The sequence below is a fragment of the Balaenoptera borealis genome (assembly GCF_965194805.1).
Source record: "Balaenoptera borealis genome assembly, chromosome: 4".
NCBI classification, from domain to species: Eukaryota; Metazoa; Chordata; class Mammalia; order Artiodactyla; family Balaenopteridae; genus Balaenoptera; species Balaenoptera borealis.
Genome location: NC_138861.1, coordinates 148,175,135 through 148,194,187, shown reverse-complemented (window position 1 = coordinate 148,194,187; position 19,053 = coordinate 148,175,135). Strand labels below are relative to the sequence as shown.

Here is a 19,053-nt window from a genome sequence, read left to right as displayed (position 1 = left end):
ATGACGCCCCTGCTCCTCTCTGACCCCGCTCCTGCCTGCCCGCCCGCCGGGGTCGCCTGCCCGCTGCTGTCCGCCCAGTTAGAAAGCGCCAGCGGTGGAAAGTTACCCCCTCCGCCCCTTAATCCCTCTAAGGAGGTTTCAGCGTGCCGGCCTCCTCGGGTACTGTGTTGGTCGTGGCGACCTCTGCCTTCTCTAAAAGGACCCGGCGGCCGCTGAGGTCAGAGTGTGGCCAGGATGGGCGGCCGGGGGCCCGGAGGGGGTGTCCCCCTGTGGTGTGACGCTCGTGAGCGGCGCCCGCACTGGGCCTGGCGGTGCCCTCCCGCCGCCTTTCCCTGGGTCCCCGGCAGTAATGCCACCAAGCAAGGCCCTGGGAATTTCTGCAAAATGTATGTGTTACTTTTATTACAATCTGGATAGCTACCGTTTTTAGTATTTTAATCTCAAGGCTGAAAAACACAGTGTTTGTCGTGAGCAAGGGGGTGAAGCCCGTGTGATGTAGAGCGGGAGGGCTGCGCTGACCCTGCAGGGAGGGGGGCTCACCCTCCGCCCGTCGGTCAGACAGCAGGTGCGGGCCCTGCGTGCTGGGCGCCCGGATCCCCACGGGGTTCCCTGACCCCGGGTAGTCACAGGCGATCCTCCAGACGGAGGCACGAACGCGTCACGGTGAGCAGAAGGGCTGGCGGTGGGGCTGTTCCTTAGCCGCGTGAGTGTCAGCAGGTGAAGCGAGGCCCCCGGCCTCCTGGGAGAGGGGCTCCCGCCCCGCACTAGGGCCACGGCCTGTGTCCCCGGCCCCGAGGTGTAGGGGAGGAGCCTTGTCCGCGCAGGCATGTGCCCGTGGAGCCCCTGGTGCCGCCGTCCTCGCCGGCGGGCTCCGTGGTGTGCAGACACTAGCTGTGGCTGCTGTTGGGGGTGGCGGGAGGCCCCCTCTGGTCTGAGTCCTGCCCCAGGACTGGGTCCTGTCGGACCTGCAGCCGCATCTCCGTGGGGACCCAGGGCGGCATTAGTCTCTGGCTCTGTACCCGTGGGGTACTGGCGCTTTGGGGACTGGCTCTGCGGGCCGGGCTCCCGGCGCCCTCCCCACGGAGACAGCCCGCGGACGTGAAGCCGGGAGAAGCCGCGGCCTTCCTTGCATGTCGCCTGCACTTCGACCTGACTTCCCTTCTGCTCTTCCCGTAGACACCTGTGTGTAGTTTCACCTGTGTTTTGAGTCTGTGGTCTTCCAGGAGAAATAAACTCTGCATCTCATCATTGGACTGGTTTAAAGCGCTTTCCTTTCTCACTTGAACATCTGTTTCCTCTTTAGAAAACTACAGGTGTATTTTAATCCAGGGAAAACATTGCACATTTTAATGGAATTCATTGGGTTTACTTTAATATACTGGCTTTCGAAAATAGACCATTCACTCACCAGATATTCTTGAGCGCCTCACGCACATCCGCAGACACAGCTGTGTAAGGGCGGCAGTAACAAGCTCCACCAGGAGGCTGGGTGTGAAAGTGGGGACACCGCGAGGGGCTGGGATGGAGCACACGGGGGCCACGGCCCTCCCCTCCCTGAGTGTTCCGGGGTCGGGGGCCGGGTGGAAGAAGGGTGGGGTGCCAGGCGGTGGTGGGTGAGCCGGCCGGGCCAGATCCTTCCGACCCGCTCCCCGTAAACCCAGAGCCCAGGCTCGCTGGCTGCCTGCTGTCCAGCCATTTCCTCCGAGCTCCCGCCGGGCTCCTCCGGCTCCACATTCCGGGCTTGGGGCATTGGGCCCACGCGGATTACCCAGTGGGGGGCTCAGCCCTCCCACCTCTCGCCCGGCAGCGTGGGCAGCGTGACCGGCGAGTTCTTGCATTTCCCGGGGGCGTGGCTGGGGGCCGTTGGTGCCCCCCTGTGCACTGGTTGTCCCTGGTGAGTAGGAACCCAGGTGGGGACCCTGGATGCTTGGCTCCGTGGGTGTCCTGAGCAGGGCGGACAGGGAGGGGCCGTGAGGGTCTGTGATCGGCCAGCGTCCTCCTGGGGCTGGGAAGGGCCCCCGCTCCTCCTCCTGTGCGGTGCCCACTCGCCCTGCGAGGCCCTCGGTGGGACGGCCTCCACGTTGGGCTCGCCGGACGGATCCTCTGCCCGTCCTGTGTACCTTGCGTCCACCTTTGTGACGCGGAACCGCACCCGAGGTTCCCCAGCCAGCGAAGGGCGCCGCAGACACCCTTGGGCCGGCGCACGTCTGGACCCGGCGCTGAACTGTATCCTCGGGGTCCAGAGGGCAGGGTTCATCCAGACCTCCTGCTGATTCAGCTGCTGTGAGCTGTTTCCTAGGTGGTGGCCACCGTGGCCCCTCCGTGCAGGGCGAGAGACACCGCGTGCTGATGCCGCCGGACCCTGGGCCGTGCAGCCCGGGGCAGGTCGGGGGGCTGCCCGCAACACGTCCCCATGTGTGGAGGGTCCCCTCAGAGCTGTGCTGCGCCTGCACCCCGGCCCTTGGTCCCCAGCACCCTCGTACGGAGAGGCCTGTGAGTGCCCGATGCGGCCGAGGGATGGAGGTCTTTGAACGGCCGCGTGGCCCAGGCACGGAGCCTTCGCTGCGGGACGCAGCCTTCCAGTGTAGCCTGCCGTGGATTTGGTCCTAATCCCGGCCACCTTCCCCACTGTTACCTGTTTGGTTTCCAGCAAAACTCTGGGCATTGGTGGGCGTTGGTGGGCATTTTCCGTCCCGGGGAGGACCGGCTGGGTGGCGGTGTGAGTCCCCGGTCCCAGCAGCGCGAGCGTCAGGTTCCGAGGTCGGCGTCCACGGCCCTGCAGAGGGCGGGGCCGGCCTCAGGGCTCGCTCACCCAGCAGGCCAAGACCCCCTGTCCATGTAGGCAGACGTGGAGAGGGCGTGGGAGTCGCCCCAAAGGACACCTTCGTCCCAGGGAGAGAGAGGAGGTGTCTTCAGGGCTGACCGGCGGGCGGCCGGGCGGCCCCGGCCCAGCAGTCCCCCTCCCCCGGCCCTCAGGTGTCCTTGGGCTGGGCGGGTCCTCGCCTTGGCCCCGGGCTGAGCACTCAGCTGGATGCGGGAACCCCAGGTGCAGGGCTTGACCTTGTGGGACCTGCTGTCCCAGGAGGTGTCTGGTGCCCTTCCCGGGCCCTGGGCTCAGAGAACTGTCTCCGTAACCGCCCCTCCCTCTGTCCAGTGGGTGAGCACCACCCCGACCGCAGCCTCGGCCGGGCACCGGGCAGGCTTTCCCTCTCACTGCCGCCTGGCCGCCTGGGTCAGGGTCCTGGCCGGGCCTCTCCCGTCCCCCTCCTGCAGGAACGCGGCTGCCAGCAGGGCCACCCGCCCCTCCCTAGGAGTCCTCGCCGCCAGGCCTGGCCCGGGGTCCCGGGGCCTCGGTGCAGAGCTGCTGCTCACTGGACGGGCAGAGGTCGCCCGACCTGGGGGCCTCGTGCCACAGTGTGCAGGGTCCCCAGAGGCACGTCCCGTTACCAGAGTGGGGTCAGCAGCCCTCAGCTCACTTCCTAGCAGGTGCGCGGAGCGCTCCCGCTTGCCAGGGGTCGCTGTAGCCTAGTAACTTGGTTTGCATGGGAACGGGGCTGGAGCGTTAACCAGAGGCCACAAGCCCACGAAAGGGCCACACCCTTCACCTTGGCAGTGAAGGCAGCCAGACCACGTGCCCTTGGTTTGGCCGTTGAGTCCCAGGAGCCCCTCTGCACCTGGCTGCTCAGTGGTCAGCCACTCCCCCGCCCCCAGCCTGGACCCCCAGCCAGTCTCGGCGTGTCACACCTGGTCAGTCCCAGGTGAGGCAGAAGCCCTGGGCTGGGGACAGCAGCGGAAGCCCAGCTGTGCACGGGACAGCAGCCACAGGGGGGTCCAGCTGCCCGTCCCCTGGGGCGTCAGGGCCTCCTGGGAGAGCCGTGCAGATCTCCCCAGCCCGGGCCCCAGCCTCTTGTGCCTGCACCGCCGCCCCGCCACTGCCAAGTTTGCACTTGTCCCTTCAGATGTCCCCTCTCTCCAGCAGAGCCCTGGCCCTTCTGTCTGGGCGGCCGGGGGACACCTCCACCGCGCACAGCTGCCTTCTGGGCGAACAGCCCGCCTCCCCAGTACAAACCGTGATGTGCACGTGGGAGGCTGCGTGGCCTTCTCGGGGTCACGTGGGTGCCCGGGGGTCCCGGCGAAGGCAGCCCTCTGCCAGGGCTCTCTCCAGAGCCCCGCTTCCAGCGGAGCACGTTCTGGCGCTCCGGCCTTGCCCTGTTTAGAATGGACCCGAGTCCTGCTAGATGTCTGGGGGCTTCTGCCCGCACCCGGCCCACTCCACAGGCCCCCACGGGCTTCCCAGGGCTGACCCAGCTGGCCCAGCACCCCTCCCCAGACCCCAGCACGGGTTGTGACAGCTCCATCCTCCTGGCTGCTCAGGCCGACGGCCCTGGGTCTCCCCTCGCGCGTCCATCCTCCTCGTGTCCCCTTCTCCGCGCGTCTCCTCCGTGTGCCCTGCGGCGGGTCTGCTCCACCCGGCCCCTGGGTCTCTCAGAGTGGAAGCCACGGGCCGCCAGTGGCTGGCAGCGTGACCTCCCGCACCCTGACCTGGGGCCGGCACTGCTGCAGCCGCTGCCCGCGTCCCCTCCCCAGGCTCCGCCCGTCTGCACGCCTGCACTCGGTATGGCCCCGTGACTGCCCGGTCACTGTCCCCCCCCTTACCCTGTGCTGCCGTGAGCGGGAGTCCTGGCACCCGGTAGGTGCTTAGTACAGGTCTGCTGAATGAGGAGCTTTGATTCAGCACCCAGGGAGAGCTGGAGGTGGCCAAGGGGTCAGGCTGCACCCACCGCCCTGGCTCCACCCAGGCAGCCCTGCACCCGCCGGGCCCAGGAGGACGGTCCTGACTCGGCCTGCACCTTCTCCCGATGTGGAGCCTTGAGGGCCAGAGCAGACCTGGCCGCCGGCGAGGGGCTGATAGGTGGGCTCTCGGGAGGGGCTCTTGGGGTCCCAATTGCCACGAGGCTCCAGCAGGGCGCCCTGAGGGAGGGCCTGACTGTGCAGAGTTGGAATCAGCGGGGGGGCAGGGCCCGTGGTCCCTGGGGAGACGAGGGGTCAGCAGGGCAGCCTGAGGGGCGGGGGATGCGGCTCTGGCTCCGGCCCCGCATGCGCGTGTCCGAGGGACGTGGGACAGAGGCCCGGGTGAGCTGGCACCGGGAGCGAACCTCATGAACGGGGCAGACCCGGCTCCCTTCGGGAGCGGCGGCCCCCGAGCCCTGGAGGGTCCCCCGTGCTGCTGCCCCCGCCAGGAGAGCCAAGGGGAACTTCGGGAAGCTGGGAGGGCAGCCGCCCCGGGCAGGCCCTGGCACGGAGGCCGTGACGTCCGCCTGCCGCGCGGGGCTGGGCCCCTGACAGTGAGTCACAGGCCTGGGGCTGCCACTTCCTCAGGAGAGAAGTCTGGGCGGGCGGGCAGGCAGGAAGGGCCTGGACCGCAGCCACCCTCCCTGTGACACGCCCGTCCCTGGCCCGTGGACGAGCTTCCCGTCCACAGAGGCAGGCGTCCCTCCCCATCCTGAGCGCACCCGAGCTGCCCAGGCGTCAGAGAGGCCCGTGGCTGAGGCCCCTCCCCCTTGCCGGCCTCTGTCCTCCTGGGGGGTCCAAATGGGGCTGGACAGGAAAGGGCCGTGCCCCTCAACCTGCATGGGGTCACGGGCCTCAATGCTCCAGACAAATGCCCCAGATGGGGACATTTGTTTGAGGAGCAAAGCCCTGCCTCTCTCCACGGCCCCCAGTCCAAGTGCAGACCAGCCCCACCCCATCATCTGCTGGCCCCGGGAAGCCGCTGACAAGCAGGGGAGGGGTGGGTCCAGCAGGCCCAAGCTGAAGGTTTGTTAAATGACTAACAGACGGGCTGTCTGGAGCAGCTCCTAGTCACGGCTGCTGCACGTGGGCCCTTGGATCCCCAGAGACACCTTTTCCCGCCAGCGCTTCCCGCTGCTGCACCCAAACAGGGCGCCACGGCCGAGCAGCCCCTGTGAGGCCCTGAGTCAGGCCCATGCCCGTGGAGGCCCGGGAAAGGCTCCTGCTGCCACCTCCGTTAGATAGATCAGAGGAGACGCAAGCCCCTCCCGCAGGCTCGGACCTGCCCCGGGGTTCTGGGGGCCACAGAGCAGCTCCTGCAAGGGGAAGCAAGGCTCCTGACCCCCACGGCCGTCCCCACTCCCGCACGTAGGCCTCGGACCCACGCGGGGAGCAGAGTCTTCACCTCCACCAGCCAGGCCCGGGAGGGGTGGTCAGCGGAGCAGCACCCTGTGTCCCTGCGCCTGGACTCCTCCTCCAGCCTGCCCACTGGGAGCCCGGGGCTGGGGCTCCCCCTGCACCCCAGGCACCTGAGGGTCCCTGGCTCCCAGGCTCCCAGACACGCCAGCCTCCCCCCTACACCTGGCCACACCAGGGCCTGGGGCTCTGCCTGGCCCCTGGCCCCGGGGCGAGCCCTGGGGGGGCTCGGTGGAGGGAGCCGAGGCTGAGGGTGCCTGCCGAGCGCCCTGTGCCCTGCCCCCACCGACCTGGTTCCTGGGGACTGCACCTCTGTCCCCCAGGGGCCCCCCCGGGGACCAGCCATGGTGACAGCACAGTGACAGCCTGCTGGGGTGGTTGGCAGGGAGGTGTGGCTGCCCAGCCCGGGATCTAAAAGCTTCCAAGGCAGTTTCAGGCAGCCTGGAACTCCTGGGGCCTAGGTGGGGACTTGAAGGCAGAGGCCTGGCTGACCACTGAGCAGCCTGGAACGGAGCAGGCGGTAGGGTAGGGTGGAGGAAGGGGCACTCGGCCTGGGGTGTTGCTGATGGGGTAGGAGAGCGTGAAGGACTCAGAGTTTGTGAGGCTGAAGAGGTAGGCCCGGGTCAACCGGCAGGTGGACAACCGCATGGCCAGGTCGCGAGGGCCCTGGGGGGCATCGGCGGTGGGGCTCAGGCCCCTGCCCCGCTTGGAGCCGCAGCCCTCAGAGACACCAGGCAGCGAGTTCTGTGGATGGAGACCCAGAGTGCTCTGAGGGTCCAGCCCCGTCTGGAGCAACCCACACCCAGTGCTTGGTCCTCCCTCGGCCCAGCAGCATGCCTCCCCCTGGAGCCCCTCCCTGATGGCCCCTCGGCTACAGACAGCCCCCCGAGGAGGAGTGGAGGGGCCCAGCCCTGAACCTGAGCTGCGGGACGGGCCATGGGGGTGTCTGAGAGGCGCAGCGGAGGTGGCTGGGAAGTTTCTCACGAGACCGTCCCCCACGTGACCCTCCTCGGCCACCCCCCACCCCAGGGGCGACTGCATCCCGCTGAGGGGCCCTGGGACCCCCCGCCCCAGCTCCTCCGCCATCTCAGCGCCCACCAAGGGGCACCACGTGCTCCTTCCCGCGACGCAAACCCACGCCCCCCTCCCCCCCCCTCCCTGGCGAGGGGCAGCGCGGTGTCGTCTGGGGGCGGGTGCCCCTGATGCACCCAGAGAGAGTGAGGAGGAGGTGGCGGGGCGAGGCCGGGCGTCGGTGGGGAGCTGCAGGGGCTCGGGTGCCGCCCGGCCTGTGAGCTCCTCCCCAGAGGGGGCCCCAGCTGGGCGGACAGCACCCTAGTGGGTGGGCCATCCCCACTGTCCTGGCTGCGCCGGGCGAGGGCAGGGTGCAGGTGTCCCCGTGACAGGTGAGGGGCCGCGCCGGTCCCACCACACGGAGCCTGGGCCCTGCGCCCCCAGACCCCCTCCCCCAGCTTGCTCCCCCGCAGCCTGCAGCTCCCTCGGCCTGGGACCCTCCCTGCTGCAGAGGGCTCCCTGCGCCAGGCCCGGGGGCCCCAGGTCGGAGGTCGCCTGCCCCTGGGATGCACGTGGGGGTCTCAGGAGCCCCTTGCCACCGTCTGTGCCAGGAGGGTGGGGTGGGGTCTCCAGCCCAGGGTGGGCAGACAGGTGACAGCCTCTCTCTTCTCCCCGCGGCAGGAGGTGGGGCCCGAGGCAGCCGAGGCCTCCCAGTCAGCACGATCGTCGACGTGGACCGTGTGGCTGGCTCAGCACCTGGGCCGGGCAGCAGCGTCCCGGGGGTGTGGACGGGCCCCCGGAGGTCACGGGCCAGCGGGACCCCGACATCAGACCGCCCCGGCCTGAGCCCCGTCCTGGGGGGACCCGCCAAGCCCAAGGCCGGCCCACACCACGCCACCTTCGTCTGAGGCTGCCGCCCGCGGACCCGACCGTGCCCGCCGTCCCTCCCTCCCGACCCGGCGTCCGAGCCGCCTGCCTGGACACACACGTGGAGAGCAAAGATCCCGAAGGGGCAGCCCAAGCCTATCTCGAGGGCCTCGGACGGGCCTCCTCAGCCACTCCTGGGGGCCGAACCAGCAGAGGGCGGGGAGGGTCCTGGCCCCGGACACTCGCCAGCGTTGGCTCAGGGCTCCCCGGCCCCCGCCCCGGCCCCCGCCCCAGCTCCCGCTCGGCGTCCAGCCTTCCCGCAATAAAGCGTCTTTGAGGACCGGATCGTCGGCCTCGTGCCTGGTCCTGGGGCCCGGACCCTGCCCTCAGGGAGCCGTTGTTCCCGTGGCCCTGTGCGTGTATCGGCAGGGGGCTGGGGAGAACCGGCTCTCGGGGGTGAGGTCAGAGGTGGGCAGGGAAATAAGGCTGGCCTAGCGGGGCGTGAGGCCTAGCCTGTGGGCAGTGGGACGTGGTCCTGCCCCGTCCAGGGCCCTGGTCTTGTCCACGTCACAGCGCCTCCTGCAGCTCAGTGCAGGGGCTCCTCTTGGGGTGGCCGCCGGTGGGGGCAGAGCGTGGCCTGGGGACCCTTCAGGCCACTCTGACCCAGCCCCCTGCCCTTGGCCTCACTTAGAGAGGTGGTCTGGCAGGGCCTCTCTGTGGAGGGACCGTCTCAGGGGAAGCCTGACTGCCCTGCCCAGGAGGCCTGGGAAAGAGCGTCAGCCCGTGCGGAGGTCCTGAGGCTTGAGCGAGCCGGGAGGGGACGGGGTGGCAGGCCAGGCCAGTGGGCAGGGCGGACAGAGACGGTGCCATCGGCCCAGGTGCCTCGGCGGAACCCCGGCGCTGAGCAGCTGAGTGCTGAGGGCCCCCGGCACCCCTCCCTCCTCCGAGATGCACGTCAGGCTTGTCAGAAGGGCCCTAGACCTGAGGGCGCCCTGGGCCGCTGGGGCTGCTCTGGACGCTCCTGGGGGGCTGTGCTCTGAGCTGGGGGTGCCCGCCGCGTGCCAAGCTGGCTGCCCACTCAGTTTCTGCTCTCCCTCCGTCTGCACAGGGGAAACCGGGGGCCCAGAGAGAGTGCGATTTGGGGGTGCCCAGTGAGACAGCTGCAGTGCCAGGCCCATCCCCAGGCCAGCCCTTCTCTCCGCCCCGTGCAGGCAGCTGAGCTGACTCATGGGGACTGGGCCACCCCCCCCACCCCCCCGCCGCCTCCGCGGCCCCTCAAATTGCAGAAGAGTTTCCCGTGGCAGCTCTGCCTGCAGCCGCAGTCACGAACCACGGGGCCAGCTGGGGCGACAACTGTGGCCGCATCCGGGGGGCGACACCCCAGTATCCGTTCACAGACCTGGGCAGGACCCCAAGCCAGGTCTCTGTGGCCCTGGTGCCTGGCCAGGGCTTGGGATGGGGAGGAGGGCAGCCCAGGACAGAGGTGGGATGGCACGGGTGGTCCTGGCTACGATGGGGAAGCCCAGGGGTGAGAGGGCTTCCTGAGGGGGGTGCCCCAGCGGGTCCAGGAGCAGTGGGGGAGGGGAGCTAGGACAGCAGGCAGGGCTCTGGTATTGCCCACCTCCTCCGCTCCACTCCCCCTCCCCCCGGAGGCCCCACCCCAGGCTCGTCCTGGGAGGCACAGGCAGAAGTGCTGCAGAAAAGGGCGGCAGAGATCCCTGTCCTGGGGGGCACTGTGTGCAACGGTGCACACACCCTCCTCTCTGTGCCTGGCCTCTTGCTGGCCAGGGGGCCACACCCCATGCTCTAGGCCTGGGCCCTCAAAAGGGCTCAGCATCTGTAGGTGCTCTGGTTAGTATAGCTCACAAATAGACAGTGGCCAGCCCTGTGGCCAGGTAGGGACCGGAAGCTGGGGCTGTGGGGGTCCAGGCCCCTTCCTGCCGTGTCATCCTGGAAGACTTCCTGGAGGAGGCGTCGCAGCTGAGATTCGAGGACATTGTCAGGTCCAGGACCAGCACGGCTGAGGCCAGAGGGGACGGCTGGCTCAGGCAGGGTGAGCTGGGCAGCAGACATGGGGGACGTGTAGGCCTGGCACGGGAGGCAGCCGGGGTTAATCATTTCCAGGCGGCCTTGACCCCCACCTGCCCTGGCCACTCCGCTCCCGCCTCCTGCCGCTCCTCACGCCAGCCCAGGAGGAGCCATGGGGCGCTGGGCCGGGGTCCCCAGCCCCTGCCCACCACTTGGGCTGTCCCTGCTCCTGCTGCTGCTGCTGGTGCCTCGAGGGGCTCAGCCCCAGGCTGGCAGGGTGAGCACTGACCCCACCGCACTGTGATCATGGGCTCTCCGTGCCCACTCTGGGTCCTGGGGCTGAGGCCAGGGCAGGGTGTGGGGTGGGTGAAGGGCCCAGCGTGGCGACAGCCAGCCTTCCGGGGGGCAGGTGGGCGTGCTGGGCTGGCCTGGGGGACAGGGGGCCTGGGGATCCAACTTGCTGGCCCCCACCCAGGGCCATGGAGACTGTTTGCCTCTCTGGGCCTCTGCTGGGTCCACGTGTTTGAGGTGGGGGCGGGGGGGGGGTGCCTCTGAAGGCCTCGCAGCTGCTCTCGTCCATCCCCCAGAACAGACCCCCGGGGTTCGAGCCTGGAGGGCAGTGGTGCCAGCCTGGCAGACCCTGAGCCAGCTCAGCCTGACTCCTTGGACTCGGTGGGAGGGGAGGGGACAGAGTCCAGCTGAGGCCTTGGGACAGCCAGTGTCCCCTGGTCCCTACTCCAAGACCTCAGGGCCCCAATATGGAAACTGAGTCAGGGCCTGAGTGTGAGGGGGGTCCATCCCACACCGACCCCATCACAGGCCTCTCGGCTCTTCCTAGAACCAAACGGAACCCCCAGAATATAACGCCACAGTGACCCCTGGGACTCCCGCGATCCCCGTAACCTCGGTGACCCCCAGGACCCCAGCCACAGCGACAGCGCCCAAGGCAGAGGGACCCCATGGTGGGGGGCTTACCCACCTGCCCAGGGCAGCCCCCTCCAATAGCAGCCCTGGGGGCACAGGTGGGTCAGGAAGGCTTCCTGGAGGAGGTGGCAGGCTACACCTAGATGGGGGGTCTGGAGGAACACAGCAGCACCTAGGGAGTGGGGTATGTGATGGGGGTTGGGAGGTGACCAGCGCGGGAGCCCTTGACCCCTGTGTCTCCTCTAGCAGTGCTCACCGAGGCCGGGCAGCCCTGCAGGTTCCCCTTCCGCTATGGCGGCCGCATGGTCCACTCCTGCACTACAGAGGGCAGCGCCCACAGGAAGTGGTGGGTCCCAGTCCCCACGCCCCGTGTCCACCCTGGCGACGCTGCTGCTGCCTGCCCTCCGGACCCCATACCGAGCCTGGCACACAGCAGATGTAGTGAATGAATGAATGAGAGAGTGAATGGGAGAGAGCCCCAGAGTGGTCAGCGTGGGTCCCTGCGTGAGTCGGGGTTAGGGTGGGCGGGTCTCTGGCCTGGGACCCCCACGTCACCGCATGCATCACCCCCAGGTGTGCCACGACTCACAACTATGACCGGGACAGGGCCTGGGGCTACTGTGTGCAGGCTTCCACTCCCCGGGAGGGCCCAGGTGGGTGCCGGGGGTCTGGGCCTGAGCGCAAGCTAGGAAGGGGCTGGGCCGGGGGTGGCGGTGAGCTTGAAGGGCGTCAGAGCTGACCTGGGGCTGGGGTCCTGCCTGGTGTGCAGGAGGGAGCTTCGGGGTTCATCCCACTGCAGGCCTCGGGGCCTGCAGGAGTGGGGAGTGGGGAACACCCTGCCCCGCAGGGTCCTGCCGTCTCTGGGGGCCACATAGCTGCTTTGGCCATTGCCAGGGTCAAAGCGCCCCCTGGTGGTCAGGCTGGGCCCTGCGGCTGCACAGGAACAGCCCTGGACATGGAGAGGGCCCAAGGGGTCCGCAGGGTGTGGTGCTGGCAGCCCCGCTTACAAGGGTCCCAGGGCACATGGAAGAGGACTGCGCTGCCTGATGGGGGTCGGGCTTTCAGGGTGCTGGATACAGAGCCAGAGGCCCACTTGCCTGGGGTCTGAGAGCTGGGCAGAGGATGTGGTGAGGAGGGGGAAGGCCTGCGCTCACTCCCAGGGCACGTACACACCAAGGAACCCAGGAGGGGCATCTTTAAGGTGGCGGGCCCTCGTCAATCAGGGAGAGTCACGGCGTGGGGAGGGGGTCACGAGGCCTGGCCGGGCTCTCAGACACACCCCTCCCTGCTGCGTGTGCCCAGCTGCCCCGGATCCCTGTGCCTCTGGCCCCTGCCTCAACGGGGGCTCGTGCTCCAGCACCCAGGACCCCGAGTCGTACCACTGCACCTGCCCCGTGGCCTTCACCGGCAAGGACTGCGGCACGGGTGAGCGGGGTGGGGGGCTGCAGGGCAGGGGGGCGCCTGCCGCACGCGCGGGGAGCAGGCGCTCACTGTGCCGCCCCCAGAGAAATGCTTTGACGAGAGCCGCTACGAGTACCTGGAGGTGGGCGATCGCTGGGCCCGCGTGCACCGGGGCCGAGTGGAACAGTGCGAGTGTGTGGGGGGCCAGGTCCGGTGCCAGGGCACCCGCCACACAGGTACGGGGGGGGGGGGGGGCGGGGCGGGCCGTATGGCTGGGCCTCCCACCCGGGGAAGGGGCTCGTCCAGGGCCACCCAGAGACGGGCACCGGGTGGGAACCAGGCCCTGCCCCTGCCCCTCGAGGCCCAGCTTCTGAGCCCTCCCCCTAGTTTGTCTGAGCAGCCCCTGCTTGAACGGGGGCACCTGTCACCTGATCGTGGCCACCGGGACCACCGTGTGCGCCTGTCCCCCAGACCACGCCGGGCGGCTCTGCAACATTGGTGAGTCGCTCGGCTTCGGAGCTGTGTGGCCCCGCGTCCTGGGGCCCAGGCTCACCGCGCACGTTGCCGCCCACAGTGCCGGCCCAGCCCTGCTTCGTGGGGAGCGGCACCGAGTACCGAGGTGTGGCCAGCACGGCGGCCTCGGGCCTCAGCTGCCTGGCCTGGAACTCCGACCTGCTCTACCAGGAGCTTCACGTGGACTCTGTGGGCGCCGCGGCCCTCCTCGGCCTGGGGCCCCACGCCTACTGCCGGTCAGCACTGGGCGGGCAGGGCCTGTCCCTGGGTCCTGACCCCTCGGCTTGGGAGGCTGCGCAGCGAGAGGAGCCCAGGGCCAGGGATCGGAACCACCTGCAGAAGGGGCCAAAGGCTGTGGGGCGGGGGTGGGCAGAATGCCAGGAGCCGCACCCAGCTAGGGGTCCCCAGCTCCCTCCTCCCACCGGTCACTGAGGGGCCGTGACTGCCTGCCCTGCCCACCTGCTTCCCCCTGCACCCCAGGAACCCGGACAAGGACGAGAGGCCCTGGTGCTACGTGGTGAAGGACAGCGCGCTCTCCTGGGAGTACTGCCGCCTGGCAGCCTGCGGTGCGCGCAGCTGGTGGCGGGTCGGAAGCAGCAGGGTGGGGGCAGCGCCGGCCCCGCCCCCGCTGAGATCACCACGGTTCCCCCCGTGGCCCAACCCACTCCACCCGCATGCCAGGCCTCCTCTCTCCGGAGGACCACGGCCCCATCGGAGAGATGGGGAAACTGAGGCTCACCAGAGCAGGGCTGGTCCAAGGCCACGCAGTGGGTTGACACCAGAGGTCAGAGCAGGCGAGTTGGTCGCTGGGTCCTCTGGGTGGTCCAGCCGGGCTGCACTGTGCCAGGATGGTCCCCAGAGACAGAGAAGTGCGGGTGCATGTGGATAATGTGAGTACCCTGGGGTCAGACCCTGGGAGTGGGCTGCTCCGTGAGGCCAGCCCGCCCCCTGGCCCCGTGCTCCAGGGCTCTCTGACCATCCCGAGTTGGCTCTGGGGTCCCAGGCTGCTGGGAGGACATGAGTACCTGCCAGGTGTGCCCCAGGCCGCCCTGGTTCCCACAAAGCCTTGTGACTGGGTACGGTTCTCCCCATCCTGCAGATAAGGAAACTGAGGCTCAGATTAAGTCATGTGCCCACAGGGGCAGAGCTGGGGACCCTCTTTCAGACGAGCTGCCTAGGCTGGGGCAGGAGGCAGGTGAACGGCGGGGGACCTGAGGATGGTGGACGCAGCCAGGACCCTCTCTGGCCTGGGGTGTGCAGAAGGGACACGGGGGGTGTGACCCGGTGATCTGTGTTCCCAGAATCCCTTGCCAGAATTCAGCCCCCGCCCACCGAGGCCCTGCTGAGCCTGCCTGGGCCCGCGGCAGCTGGACCAGCCGGACGCCAGACCTGTGGCAAGAGGCACAAGAAGAGGAGCTTCCTACGGCCACGCATCATCGGCGGCTCGTCCTCGCTGCCCGGCTCCCACCCCTGGCTGGCCGCCATCTACATCGGGAACAGCTTCTGTGCAGGGAGCCTTGTCCATACCTGCTGGGTGGTGTCTGCCGCCCACTGCTTCTCCAACAGGTGAGCGGCTCTGGCCCCAGTGTCCATGACCCCTGCGCCATCCCTCAAACCATCCACCTCTCCACCCACCGCTATCTAGGCCTCCGCCCACCCACCCGGCCATACACCCATCATCCACTCTCCACCCGCCACCCATCTACGCACCCACCCGCCTGTCCTAACCATCACCCATGTGTCCCCACGTTCCGCCACCTACCCGTGTAAACCCCGTCCTTTGGTCCCTCCGTTCCCCGTTGCCCCTCTGACTCAGGTGGGACTCAGCGCTCAGCCCAGTGGTGGGCATGGAGACTGCCGAGACCCGCCCCATTCCTGCCCCGGGGTGCTGTCCCTGTCCCTGCCCGTGTTGCTGCCCAGCCCTGGTCCTCGCCCCGGGAGCTCCAGGTCTCCCCGCTCAGGGAGGGGCGGGGCGGGGCGGGGCGGCCAGCGCGTGCGCGGCAGGGCGGTGGGTGTGGCCCGTGCCTCGCAGGGCCCGCCCCTTCCGGCCCCGCCCCCCGCCCAGACCGAGCTGGTGGCACCGTGGGGCGCAGGGAGCCCGAGGCCCCGCCCAGTCGGCGGGCTACCGGAGCGGAGGGCCGGCTGGGGCTGGCGGCTGGGGGAAAGATCAGGGGTGCGAGGCCCACTCCCACACCCCAGGGGTGGGGGGCAGCGAGCTCAGAGCAAGAAAGGCCAGCCCGCCCCCCGCTCCTCACGGCTGGGATGGGAACAAGGCTCTGCCGTGGGGAGTGGGGGGCTCTCTCTGGGGGGGGTTCAGTGGGAAGGAACGGGCCTGACAGTGGCATCCCAGGGAGTGGGACGTGAGCGGGGGCTGGGGACTTGGCAGCGTGAGAGTCCGACGGTGAGTCCCCACCAGTCACCCCAGGGACTGCAGCGTAGGGGTGGGGGGCAGTGGGCACAAGTCCTGCCCTGTGCTGACCGCTGTGTGACCTGTGAAACAGGACCCCTGAGGCCTCCCCAGTATGGATGGGATGGGGGTGGTTAAGAGGCTGGAGGAGGGGAGCAGGCATCCTCTGCCCACATCCAGGGAGGGGCTGGGGAGGGCCAAGCTGGATGGAGGTGCCCGTCCCCTGTGGGCTGGACCCCAGCACCCTGGTCCCTGGCCCGGGCCAAGCAGGGCTGCTGGAGGTGGGTGGGACAGGGCATTCGTGTGCAGGTGCGGGGGGGTGAGGGGAGCGCTCAGACTCCTGGACCCGCAGGTGACTTCACAGGAGACGTGCCCCCGTAGCAGGGGCGTGGGGCAGGACCGGTGCCCAGGGCTGGGATCCGCACCAACGCGGGCGCGTTTCAGCGCAGACCCCACCTGGACCTGCACAAGGCCCCCCAGGGCCACTCATGCCGCTGCCTTAGAGGCGGTGCTGCCAGGACGGGGGCTGTGGCCCTAGCTCCCCACTCCCTACCGCACTACGGCCCACACCCCAGCCCCTGCTCAGGTCTCTCCCAGGGCCTGGCGGGGGCGGGGGCCCTGCACAGCGTCACCCTCCTGGGGTCGTCTACCGGATGCTCTGTGCCCGTGGGTAGGGGGCGAGCTGACCTCAGGGGCCCGAGGGTCATGCTGCCACCAGCTCCCACTGCACAGCCCCCCCAGGGAAAGTGTCTCTGTGGTCCTGGGCCAACACTTCTTCAACCGCACGACGGACGTGACGCAGACGTTCCGCATAGAGAAGTACATCCCGTACCCCCTGTACTCAGTGTTCAACCCCAGTGACCATGACCTCGGTGAGGCTCGGGACCGGTGCTGTGTGCTCTGTGCACACCCAGGGCCAGAGCCGGGAGAGAGGCTGGGAGTGGGTGCCAGGCAGGGGAGGGTCCTCAGACACTCAGGGGACGGGTGGGCGGGAGGGGGAGGAGGGGCAGAGCGGGGAAGGGCGGAGGGGAGGGCAGCTAGAGCGCCTGGTGTGGCCGAGTGGCCTTGGCCTGGCTGGAGGAAACCCTGGCTGGCCAGCCTTGCTGGCCCTCCTGTTGCCTCCTGGGCCTCCCAGGCCACAGCCCCTCTGCCCGGCGGGGCTGGGCCCCATGTGACTCAGCAGCCACCTTCGGCCCATCGTGGGCCCCCGCGCCGCAGGCTGAGCCCCGGCCTCTGTCCCGTGCAGTCCTGATCCGGCTGGAGAAGAAGGGGGAGCGCTGTGCTGTCCGTTCCCAGTTCGTCCAGCCCATCTGCCTGCCTGAGCCCGGCAGCGCCTTCCCCGCTGGGCACAAGTGCCAGATCGCGGGCTGGGGCCACCAGGATGAGAGTGAGTGGGGTGGGCGCACGGGGCCAGCGTCGTGCCCCCGGGAGCAGCGGCCCGGCCCTGCAAGCCTCGCCCAGGCTGAGTGCCCCCTGTCGGCCGTCAGATGTGAGTGGCTACTCCAGCTTGCTGCGGGAGGCCCTGGTCCCGTTGGTCGCCGACCGCAAGTGCAGCAGCCCGGAGGTGTACGGGGCAGACATCAGCCCCAACATGCTGTGCGCCGGCTACTTCGACTGCAGGTCTGACGCCTGCCAGGTGAGCCGGGACGGCCGCCCCGGGAGCTCAGAGCCAAAAGGGACAGACCCGCAGGGCCAGCCGGGAGCCCAGGCAGAAGGCCCATCTCCCGGTTGGTGGCACCCCCAGGATGGGCGCTCGCTATTGCTGGAGGCCCGGGGGCCGGGAGTGGGGTCCCTGCTCACAGGGGGTGGGGATTGAGGCCCGGGAGGGGCCGGATCCCAAAGCCCAGGCTCGTGCCAGCTGTCCAGCCAAGGGCAGGGCTGTCCACGTGACGTCAAAGGCCAAACCCCTTTTCACCCAGAGTTCTCCCAAATGGGCTCAAGCGATCGGCCGATCCCAGTGTCCCGTTTATCAAGGGCTCCTCAGGGGGCTGCACATCGGTGCTGAGCTGGAGAAGCTGCTTTACTCCCCATTTTTATAGGTGGGGAGACTGAGGCCCAGAGAGGTCTGCTCACTCTTCCCAGGTCACCCAACTCACAGGTGGCAAAGGGTCGGGGCTCGACACTCGACCACGTGGTACAGCAAGCGCCCTGGGGGAAGTCAGGGTGGCTTCATGGAGGAAGGGGCGCTGACACTTGTCCCAGGGGGTGAATAGGGGTTTGTCAGGTGGCAAAGAGGGTGTTTCCAGCGGGGAATATCCTCTGCTGGAGCGCGGGGCCGCCTGGTGCACGTGGGGTGCGTGCTGGTGGGCGGAGGGGGGACCCAGCTGGAGGACGCCGCTGGTTGTGGAGACGAGAGGAAGCCGCAGCAGCCCCACTGCTGGGAGGACGCCCTGTGTCTGCGGTTGGGGGAAGCGGGACAGCTCCCTTACTTGGAATACCCATGTCATCTGTGCCCAAGCTCTCGGGAAGCCCACCTCGAGGGCTGACCGCTCTGGAGGCATGTTCCGGGTTGGGGCGAGGGACCCTGGGGTGAGGGGGTGGTGGACTGTTTCATGGGTGTCGAGGAGCTGAGCCGTGGGTCTCCTGAGCTGGGCCCCAGGCTCTGACCGGCCGCTCTGCGCAGGGGGACTCAGGCGGGCCCCTGGCCTGCGAGAAGAACGGCGTGGCCTACCTGTACGGCCTCATCAGCTGGGGTGACGGCTGCGGGCAGCCCAACAAGCCCGGCGTCTACACCCGCGTGGCCAGTTACGTGGACTGGATCAGAGACCGGATTCGGCCCCCCAAGCGGCCTGGGAATCCCTCCTGAGACCACGCCTGGGGACATCGTGCCTCCTGCCGTTCCCTCCTCACTGGCAATAAACATGTTTCCAAAAAGACCCCGGCCCACGCTGCCTGTCCCGCTGCCGCCAGCTCAGCCTTCCCCGTCCCCAGGCCGTGACCCCCGACCCAGCTTTGTGGATGCTGGAGCTTCAGGGCTGGGGGCCCCAAGCCAGCACCCCAGCTGCTCAGAGGAGACGGGAGCCTGTGGCCCCACAGGGAGGGTCCGGCCCCATGGCCTGGGCAGTCAGGACAGGGGATCCAGACCAGACCTTCGCCAGAGCAAGCGCGGTCCCCAGCCAGACCCCTCTCAGACCCTCCCGCAGGCAAGTGGGGCTTGGGTCCGGGCACCCTGGGCTGTCCCACGGCAGGGCATGCTAGAACTTAAGACCCGTTATTTGGAAAACCCCTGGCTATCATTTTGCTTCAAGAAGGCAGCCCGCCCGACTGCAGCTCTCCCTCAGCCGTGTCTTCTAGGCGGGGAAAACTGGAGACTTCCTCTGAAGGAAACCAGGGGACGAGAGGAGCCCAAGTGCCAGAGTGAGTGGAGGGTAGTGGGTTGCGCCGGCCAGGCAAGACACTGTGGGGATGGAATCTGAGATGCCCGCAGGGCCCAGAATCCTGGGCCAGAGGAAGCAGCACATGCAAAGGTCCTGAGATACGAGGCTGGTCGTGGCTTATTTATTTTATAAATTTGTTTATTTGTTTATGTATTTATTGGCTGTGTTGGGTCTCCGTTGCTGCGTGTGGGCTTCCTCTGGTTGCAGCGAGCGGGGGGCTACTCTTCGTTGCGGAGCACGGGCTCTAGGCGTGCGGGCTTCAGTAGTTGTGGCACGCGGGCTCAGTAGTTGTGGCTCGCGGGCTCTAGAGCGCAGGCT

At 68.6% G+C, this 19,053-nt stretch overlaps 3 protein-coding genes across 8 annotated transcripts in view; 2 read left to right on the top strand and 1 right to left on the bottom strand.

The window, feature by feature from the left end:
* RGS12 (regulator of G protein signaling 12) overlaps positions 1–8,425 on the top strand; it is a 122,732-nt gene extending 114,307 nt beyond the window's left edge. For all 4 annotated transcript variants that reach the window (XM_082391240.1, XM_082391241.1, XM_082391239.1 and 1 more), the window contains one exon: positions 7,900–8,425. In XM_082391240.1, the coding sequence (XP_082247366.1) occupies positions 7,900–8,126 (227 nt within the window). In that variant the 3' untranslated portion in view covers positions 8,127–8,425. The remainder of the gene's footprint in view (positions 1–7,899) is intronic.
* Positions 24–13,958, bottom strand: LOC309628337 (uncharacterized protein). Its single transcript, XM_082391283.1, has 3 exons — positions 13,691–13,958; positions 2,121–2,776; positions 24–1,944 (listed from the first exon to the last, which is right to left on the bottom strand). Exons 1-3 carry the CDS (start codon positions 13,928–13,930, stop codon positions 1,401–1,403), a joined length of 1,440 nt encoding a protein of 479 aa, XP_082247409.1. The 5' UTR covers positions 13,931–13,958; the 3' UTR covers positions 24–1,400.
* HGFAC (HGF activator) lies at positions 10,195–18,873 on the top strand. 3 transcript variants are annotated; one of them, XM_082391262.1, is made up of 14 exons: positions 10,228–10,390; positions 10,952–11,135; positions 11,284–11,383; positions 11,611–11,690; positions 12,340–12,462; positions 12,543–12,674; positions 12,826–12,936; positions 13,013–13,187; positions 13,432–13,517; positions 14,253–14,517; positions 16,091–16,230; positions 16,605–16,745; positions 16,846–16,994; positions 17,982–18,234. In XM_082391262.1, exons 1-14 carry the CDS (start codon positions 10,286–10,288, stop codon positions 18,162–18,164), a joined length of 1,974 nt encoding a protein of 657 aa, XP_082247388.1. In that variant the 5' UTR covers positions 10,228–10,285; the 3' UTR covers positions 18,165–18,234. The 3 variants fall into 3 exon arrangements, with proteins under 3 accessions (XP_082247387.1, XP_082247388.1, XP_082247389.1); XM_082391263.1 differs by having other exon boundaries at positions 10,249–10,390; positions 11,287–11,383; XM_082391261.1 differs by lacking the exons at positions 16,091–16,230; positions 16,605–16,745; positions 16,846–16,994 and having other exon boundaries at positions 10,195–10,390; positions 17,982–18,873.
* The last annotated feature ends 180 nt before the right edge of the window (positions 18,874–19,053 follow it).

Coding starts and splice junctions, on each gene's coding strand:
- HGFAC (XM_082391261.1), top strand. CDS start 10,286: ATGGGGCGCTGGGCCGGGGTCCCCAGCCCCTGCCCACCACTTGGGCTG. Junction 11,691..12,339: donor CACTCCCCGGGAGGGCCCAG/GTGGGTGCCGGG, acceptor GCGTGTGCCCAG/CTGCCCCGGATCCCTGTGCC. Junction 12,463..12,542: donor CGGCAAGGACTGCGGCACGG/GTGAGCGGGGTG, acceptor TGCCGCCCCCAG/AGAAATGCTTTGACGAGAGC.
- LOC309628337 (XM_082391283.1), bottom strand. CDS start 13,930: ATGGTCAGAGAGCCCTGGAGCACGGGGCCAGGGGGCGGGCTGGCCTCA. Junction 2,777..13,690: donor CTTGGACCAGCCCTGCTCTG/GTGAGCCTCAGT, acceptor CGCCCTCTGCAG/GGCCGTGGACGCCGACCTCG. Junction 1,945..2,120: donor GTCACAAAGGTGGACGCAAG/GTACACAGGACG, acceptor CGCCCTGCTCAG/GACACCCACGGAGCCAAGCA.